General features: G+C 52.1%; 1 protein-coding gene across 1 annotated transcript in view; it reads right to left on the bottom strand.

Annotated features, from left to right (window-relative positions):
• LOC125448454 (uncharacterized) overlaps positions 1-8113 on the bottom strand; it is a 130959-nt gene that overhangs the window by 68448 nt on the left and 54398 nt on the right. Inside the window, exons 12-14 of the mRNA XM_059641281.1 lie at positions 7830-7969; positions 1422-1557; positions 176-241 (exon numbers count right to left, since the gene is read on the bottom strand). Coding sequence (XP_059497264.1) covers positions 176-241; positions 1422-1557; positions 7830-7969 — 342 coding nt within the window. The remainder of the gene's footprint in view (positions 1-175; positions 242-1421; positions 1558-7829; positions 7970-8113) is intronic.

Raw genomic sequence — 8113 nt, 5'->3', positions numbered from 1 at the left:
TCCGCATTCCACCATCTGCTGTGACCCAGGACACAACATAGATCTCAGGATTGGTGAACAAGCGATAGGGTTTCAAAAAGGTGGAATTTGTTGGAGCCCACATGAAAGTTGTGTCACCTATGGGTGCGGTAATTGCTTTCATTGCTCAGAACTTTGGGCATAAGGGTTGGGATGCCGTGTCACGGTTACACTGAATGTAGTTGAGGTCTCTCCTGCGATACTGTGTCCAGTTCTCGTTGCCCTGTGACAGCAATGACGGGATCAGACTGGAGAAGATTTACCAGGATGTTGCTGGGAAGGGATGGTATGAGTTACAAGGAGAGGTTGGATAGGCTCGGATTTTTTTGTTCCTGGAGCTTTCGAGGCTGAGGGGGTGACCTTAGAGAGAGGTTTATAAAATCAGAAGGAGCATGGATAAGGTGAGTAATTGTTAGCAATTGTTCCAAAGCCCATGTTTCCCATTAATGCCCCCTTTTTTTAGGGATGGGTGGGTGTGTTCAAACATATTTTTGAGGTGAGGGGGGGAGGGACTTAAAACAGACACAAGGGGCAGCGTCGTTACACAGAGTGGGATCAGCGTGTGGAATGAACTTCCGGAAGAAATGTGGATGAGGGGGCAGGTACCTGGATGGGAAAGGATATAGGCCAAATGCAGGGGAAAATTGGGACTAGATTAGTTTGTGCAACTTGGTTGGCGTTGAGCTGAAGAGTCTGTTTTGGCACTGTATGACCCTGAGATAACATCACCAGAGCATCGCCTCACCTTTGGGAATACAAAGAGTTGAGGGCCCAGGCCCAGATACCCCAGGGGAGGGCAGTTGAGGAAGGAAACTTCTGAGAGGAGTAGCATTTGAAAAGACTCAACTTTCAAGGCTTGGTGCTGGACAGTGGGGCTGGCGCAGATGGGTGGGAGTCTGGCTTGGCAGGGCCGAACGGCCTCGTCCGTGCGGTATAAGTGAGCAAGGTTCAGTCTGGGGAAGTGGGGGCAGCTCTTATTGGATAGGCCCGCAGTTTTTGTCGGCTATGCTTGAGAAACGCAGCTGTCATTCTGAGTCACTGCGTTGTCACTCTCTGTTAGTTCAATTGTATTTTGTTATGGGTTAGGGGACTTTTCAGGAACCCCATCACACTGCACTCACTCACTCAGTGAAAGCCAGACTGGAAAAGGGTGACAGATTATCCACAATAAAAAGGGGCTATTAATGGGCAACATGGGCTCTGGAACAATCAGTAACAATTAGAGTTAAAGGTCAATAGATGCTTTTAGAAATATTTCAATGCTCTAAGAGCTGTGATAAGAACCACCAGAGCTCTCTGCTAGTGTACTACCCCACCCCAGTAACATTACCCACCCCCCGCCTCACCAGGATGGGTTAAGTGATCCCCTCAGGGCAGTTGGACATTGAGAGAGAAATGCTGACCCACTGTGGAGTGAGTTTATAGCCAGTGTACAATTGCTGAAAGACGGAGAGAGGAGCTGGAGAGACGTCGACTTTCTCCACGAGAGTTCTGGGAATTAGGGATCTGAGCTGCTGAGAAATCCGAAGACATTGTTCTCTAAAAGTATCAGCAAAGAGTTTGATGACCAGAAGCGTATGGGGTTAGGGATAGTCACAATGAGAAGTGTTGAGGGTCTGGTTGGTGATTAATTAGTTCACAGGTCGGCGCAACATCGAGGGCCGAAGGGCCTGTTCTGCGCTGTATTGTTCTATGTTCTATGTTCATAAACACGGATTTATGCACTTAATGCTGGGGATACTGGGGAGTGTTGCTGAACAAAGAGACCATGTGATGATGTGCCACTGTTATAGGTTAGTTTGATCTCAGTAGTATAGCAGGTCCGTACAACATTGTGGGCTGAAGGGCCTGCATCATGCTGCACTGTTCTGTGTTCTATGTTCTACAAGGGGATCTTGATCTGGTGGGCCGATGGGCTGAGGAGTGTCAGATGGAGTTTAATTGAGATAAATGTGAGGCGCTGCATTTTGGAAAGGCACATCAGGGCAGGGCTTAGACACTTCATGGTAAGGTCCTGGGAAGTGTCGCTGAACAAAGACACCCTGGCGGGGGGCAGGTACATAGTTCCTTGAAAGTGGAGTCGCAGGGAGACAGGGCAGTGAGGAAGGTGTTCGGTACGCTCGCCTTTATTGGTCAGTGCGTTGAGTATAGGAGCTGGGAGGGTCATGTTGGGGCTGTACAGGACATTGGTTAGGGCCACTTTTGGAATACTGTGTTCAATCCCGGTCTCCCTGCTACAGGAAGGATGTTGTGAAACTTGAAAGGGTTCAGAAAAGATTTACAGGGATGTTGCCAGGGTCGGAGGGTTTGAGCTACAGGGAGGGGCTGGATAGGCTGGAGCTATTTTCCCTGGAGCGTCGGGGGCTGAGGGGTGACCTTATAGAGGTTTATAAAATCATGAGGGGCATGGATAGGATGAATAGACAAGGCCTTTTCCCCAGGGTAGGGCGAGTCCAAAACTAGAGGGACATAGGTTTAAGATGAGAGGGGAAAGGTTTAAAAGGGACCTGAGGGGTAACTTTTTCACACAGAGGGTGGTGCGTGTATGGAATGAGCTGCCAGAGGAAGTGGTGGGGGCTGGTACAGTTACAGCATTTAAAAGGCATCTGGATGGGGACATGGATAGGAAGGGTTTAGAGGGATATGGGACAAATGCTGGCGAATGGGACTGGATTAATTTAGGATATCTGGTCGGGCCGATGGGGCTGTTTCTGTGCTGTCCAGCTCTCTGACTCTCAACTTGAGATGGCAGACTCCCTCAGTAAAGGTGTCCCAGGATCTCAGCCCAGGATGTGATAATTTGTGACCTTTAACCATGATACATCATCACAGGTCCCTTCCTATTGACCCCGTTCACACTTACAGCATAAAACAGCACAGGGACTGCAGCTCTTCAGGGGACACAGCTCACTGCCACCCTTTCAAAGGGCAACCAGGGTCGGTGCAGTAAATGCTGGGCCCAGGCAGCGATGCCTGTCTGAATGGGCACAGAACTTTATTGGTTAGGGACCTGCATTGCTTTTCCTTCACGGAGACAGTGCGGGATCTGTCAGCTCCACATTCGGGAACACAGGGAATTCATCCAGATTTGACCCGGGTGTGGATGTGAGTGGGAGAAAGGGAGGGAGAGAGAAAGCGAGGGAGAAAGAGAGGTGTTGAGAATAGAAAGGGTGAGGAGAGAGAGGGAAGAGAGAGAGGTGGGATGGGGGGAGAGAGAAAGAGAGAGAGAGAGAGAGAAATGATGGAGAGAGGGAAGAGAGAGAGGTTGGGGAGAGGCGTTGGAGAGAGAGAAAGGTGGAGGGTGGGGAGAGAGAGTTGGGGGAGAGGGAGGGTGAGGATAGAGAGGATGGAGAGAGAGAGAGAGAGAGAGAGAAGATGGGGGGACAGACAAGGGGGCAGAGGGAGGTGGGGAAAGAGTGGGAGAGAGAGAGAGAAGATGGGTGAGAGAGAGGATGGAGAAAGTGGGGAGAGAGGGTTAGGGGATAGAGATGAGAGAGAGAGGGTTGGGCAAGAGGAAGGGTGGGGAGAGAGAATGGAGGAAGAGACAGAGAGATAGAGAGAGACAAGATGGCTGGGAGAGGATTGGGGGTGAGAGAGGGAAGAGAAAGGGTGGGGAGAGAGGGAGAAGTGGGGAGAGAGAGGGTTGAGGAGAGATTGGGAGGGGAAAGAGAGGGAGACACAGACACACAATAGTGAGAGGGAGAGGAGAGGTAGAAGAGAGAGGGGGGAGAGGGAGAGCAAAGAGGAGTGAGAATGTGAGAGAGAGAGAGGGAGGGAGGGAGGAAATGAGGGAGAGGGAGTGAGCGCACTGGGGAAATAAACCTCGCGGATAACAAGGGGAATGTGGAGGGGCTGATGGGGAGATAGAGAGCCGGAGAGATAGAGGGAGAATGACAGCGGAGAGAGACAGATAGATAGGAAGGAACATGGGTCTGGAGATGTGTCAAGGTGTTGTCTGTTCTCAGTTCCATGCGCTGTATCCCGTTACAGATACCCAGGGGCAGATTCCTGCCTGCTTGCTGTGAAGTTAACATGGCTAAATCTCGAAAGCTGCCGCTGGGGGCTACAGTGAGCACTGTACAGATGGGCATACCACAGGAGGGCACTCAATACTCAGTAAAAACACTGAGTCGTTACAAAGAAAATACTTTCTTCTTTATTTAATCACGCAAGATCTTATTTAGTTAGGATTAGTCGCTTCCCCTTGCCTAGTTGCCCCTTGAGAAGGCGGGGGCGAGCTGCCTTCTTGAGCCGCTGCAGTCCCTATGTGCTGTCGGTTGACACCTTAGGGAGGCAATTCCAGGATTTTGACCCAGGAATGGCCAAAATATTTCCAAGTCAGGATGGGGAGTGGAAGGAACTTGCAGGGGTCAGAGATAATGGGAACTGCAGATGCTGGCGAATCCGAGATGACAAAGTGTGGAGCTGGATGAACACAGCAGGACAAGCAGCATCTCAGGAGCACAAAAGCTGACGTTTCAGGCCTAGACCCTTCATCAGAGAGGGGGATGGGGTGAGGGTTCTGGAATAAATAGGGAGAGAGGGGGAGGCGGACCGAAGCTGGAGAGAAAAGAAGATAGGTGGAGAGGAGAGTATAGGTGGGGAGGTAGGGAGGGGATAGGTCAGTCCAGGGAGGACGGACAGGTCAAGGGGGCGGGATGAGGTTAGTAGGTAGGAAATGGAGGTGCAGCTTGAGGTGGGACGAGGGGATAGGTGAGAGGAAGAACAGGTTAGGGAGGCGGGGATGAGCTGGGCTGGTTTGGTGATGCAGTGGGGGGAGGGGACGAACTGGGCTGGTTTTGGGATGCGGTGGGGGAAGGGGAGATTTTGAAGCTGGTGAAGTCCACATTGATACCATTGGGCTGCAGGGTTCCCAAGCGGAATATGAGTTGCTGTTCCTGCAACCTTCGGGTGGCATCATTGTGGCACTGCAGGAGGCCCATGATGGACATGTCGTCTGAGGAATGGGAGGGGGAGTTGAAATGGTTCGCGACTGGAAGGTGCAGTTGTTTATTGCAAACCGAGCGGAGGTGTTCTGCAAAGCGGTCCCCAAGCCTCTGCTTGGTTTCCCCAATGTAGAGGAAGCCACACCGGGTACAATGGATGCAGTATACCACATTGGCAGATGTGCAGGTGAACCTCTGCTTAATATGGAAAGTCATCTTGGGGCCTGGGATAGGGGTGAGGGAGGAGGTGAGGGGGCAAGTGTAGCATTTCCTGCGGTTGCAGGGGAAGGAGCCGGGTGTGGTGGGGTTGGACGGCAGTGTGGAGCGAACAAGGGAGTCACGGAGAGAGTGGTCTCTCCGGAAAGCAGATAAGGGTGGGGATGGAAAAATGGCTTGGGTGGTGGGGTCGGATTGTAGATGGCGGAAGTGTCGGAGGATGATGTGTTGTATCCGGAGGTTGGTAGGGTGGTGTGTGAGAACGAGGGGGATCCTCTTTGGGCGGTTGTGGCGGGGGCGGGGTGTGAGGGATGTGTTGCGGGAAATGTGGGAGACGCGGTCAAGGGCGTTCTCGACCACTGTGGGGGGAAAGTTGCAGTCCTTGAAGAACTTGGACATCTGGGATGTGCGGGAGTGGAATGCCTCATCCTGGGACCAGATGCGGCGGAGGCGAAGGAATTGGGAATTGGGGATGGAATTTTTGCAGGAGGGTGGTTGGGAGGAAGTGTATTCTAGGTAGCTGTGGGAGTCGGTGGGCTTGAAATGGACATCAGTTTCTAGCTGGTTTCCTGAGAAATGCAGGGGGGTGGCGTTCCCACTTATCTGCTGCCCCTTGTCCTTCCCGATGGAAGTGGGTTGTGGGTTTGGAAGGTGCTGCCTGAGGATCTTTAGTGAATCTCTGCAGCGCATCTTGTAGATGGTACACACTGCTGCGACTGAGCGTCGGTGGGGGGAGGGAGTGGGATGTTTGTGGATGTGGGGCCAACCGAGCAGGGGCTGCCCTGTCCTGGATGGTGTCGAGCTTCTTGAGTGTTGTTGGGGCTGTCCCCATCCAGGGGCAAGTGGGGAGTATTCCATCCCACTCCTGACTTGTGCCTTGTCGATAGTGGGACAGGCTTTGGGGGGGAGGGGGGTGTCAGGAGGGGAGTTACTCGGTGCAGGATTCCCAGCCTCTGACCTGGTCTTGTAGCCGCTGTGTTTATGTGGTGAGTGCAGTTGAGTTTCTGGTCAATGGCAACCCCCAGGAAGTTGATAGCGGGGGGATTCAGTGATGGGGACACCATTGAATACCAATGGGCAGTGGTTAGATTGTCGCTTATTGGTGATGGTCATAGCCTGGCATTTGTGTGGCATGAATACCACTTGCCAGCCCATGCCTGGGTATTGCCCAGGTCTTGTTGCATGTGAGCACGGACTGCTTCAGTATCTGAGGAGTCTCGAATGGGGGTGAACATTGTGCAATCATGGGGGAGCATCTCCATTTCTGACCTTATGGTGGAGGGAAGGTCATTGATGAAGCAGTTGAAGACGGTTGGGCCAAGGCGCTATCCCGAGGAACTCCTGCAGAGATATCCTGGGCCTGAGGTGACAGACCTCCAATAACCACAAGCAAATAAAAGGCTGTCAATAACAATCCCCTGGAGAATTCCTCACAGCAATGATTAACCCTCATCAGGGGGTATTTGCTAACCATCAATACAATTTCCTGCTGCAGTAACAATAGAGGCTAGCTGGGAAATTTAATCATAGAATCCCCGTGGATACAGGGCCTTTGGCCCAACGAGTCTGCACCCACCATCAGAGCATCCCACACAGACCCATCTCCCTGTAACCCACATAACCTACACATCCCTGGGCACTATGGGTAATTTAGCATGGCCAATCCACCCTAACCTGCACATCCCTGGGCACTATGGGTAATTTAGCACGGCCAATCCACCCAAACCTGCACGTCCCTGGGCACTATGGGTAATTTAGCACGGCCAATCCACCCTAACCTGCACACCCCTGGGCACTATGGGTAATTTAGCACGGCCAATCCACCCTAACCTGCACACCCCTGGGCACTATGGGTAATTTAGCACGGCCAATCCACCCTAACCTGCACATCCCTGGGCACTATGGGTAATTTAGCACGGCCAATCCACCCTAACCTGCACATCCCTGGGCACTATGGGTAATTTAGCATGTCCAATCCACCCTAACCTGCACATCCCTGGGAACTATGGGTAATTTAGCACAGCCAATCCCACCCTAACCTGCACATCCCTGGGAACTATGGGTAATTTAGCATGTCCAATCCACCCTAACCTGCACATCCCTGGGCACTATGGGTAATTTAGCACAGCCAATCCCACCCTAACCTGCACATCCCTGGGCACTATGGGTAATTTAGCACGGCCAATCCACCCTAACCTGCACATCCCTGGGCACTACGGGACAATTTAGCACGGCCAATCCACCCTAACCTGCACTTCTGCGGACTGTGGGAGGAAACCCAGGGAGAATGTGCAAACTCTACACGGGGTAGGATCGAACCCAGGGCGCTGGTGCAGTGCGAACCACTGAGCCATCGTGCTGCCCTAGTTTGCTGTCCTCCAATTAGCCCTGAGGCGGGTCAGAGGTTAATGTTTGACAATTCTCATTAAACGGGAAAACAGGACAGACTCGATGGGCTGGATGGACCGCATCTGCTCTGACATCTCATGGTCTAACATTGAGCAACTGCACGAGTTCCGACAGGAGCAACCAGTCGATGCAAACAGCCAATGTTTTTTCTCAAAAACAACTTTTATTATTGACCGTGCCCCCCCCTCCCCAAAGCTGGGAGGAGGCACGAATGTGTGATGGGGTGATTTCTAATTGTACGCCATGGTTTCTCTGATCCAGGTGAGGTAGTTGCAGACTTTAGTGTAGACACCAGGATAGCCCCTCAGGGCACAGCCAATTCCCCAGGAAACGATTCCTTCCAACTTCCCATCGCATACCAGAGGACCTCCGGAGTCACCCTGTTTGGGGAAAAGCCAACACGCCATCAGAACACAGTTAGAGCAGCCTGCATTAGCGTAGCAGCTTTCAGCAACCCTGAGACACTTCAACTCGACAGTCACGCTGAGGAACACTGAGAGAGAGAGAGAGATTTTAGCTCTCCA

The sequence above is a fragment of the Stegostoma tigrinum genome, chromosome 41 (genome assembly GCF_030684315.1).
Source record: "Stegostoma tigrinum isolate sSteTig4 chromosome 41, sSteTig4.hap1, whole genome shotgun sequence".
Lineage (NCBI taxonomy): Eukaryota > Metazoa > Chordata > Chondrichthyes > Orectolobiformes > Stegostomatidae > Stegostoma > Stegostoma tigrinum.
This window is presented reverse-complemented; position numbering and strand designations above follow the sequence as displayed.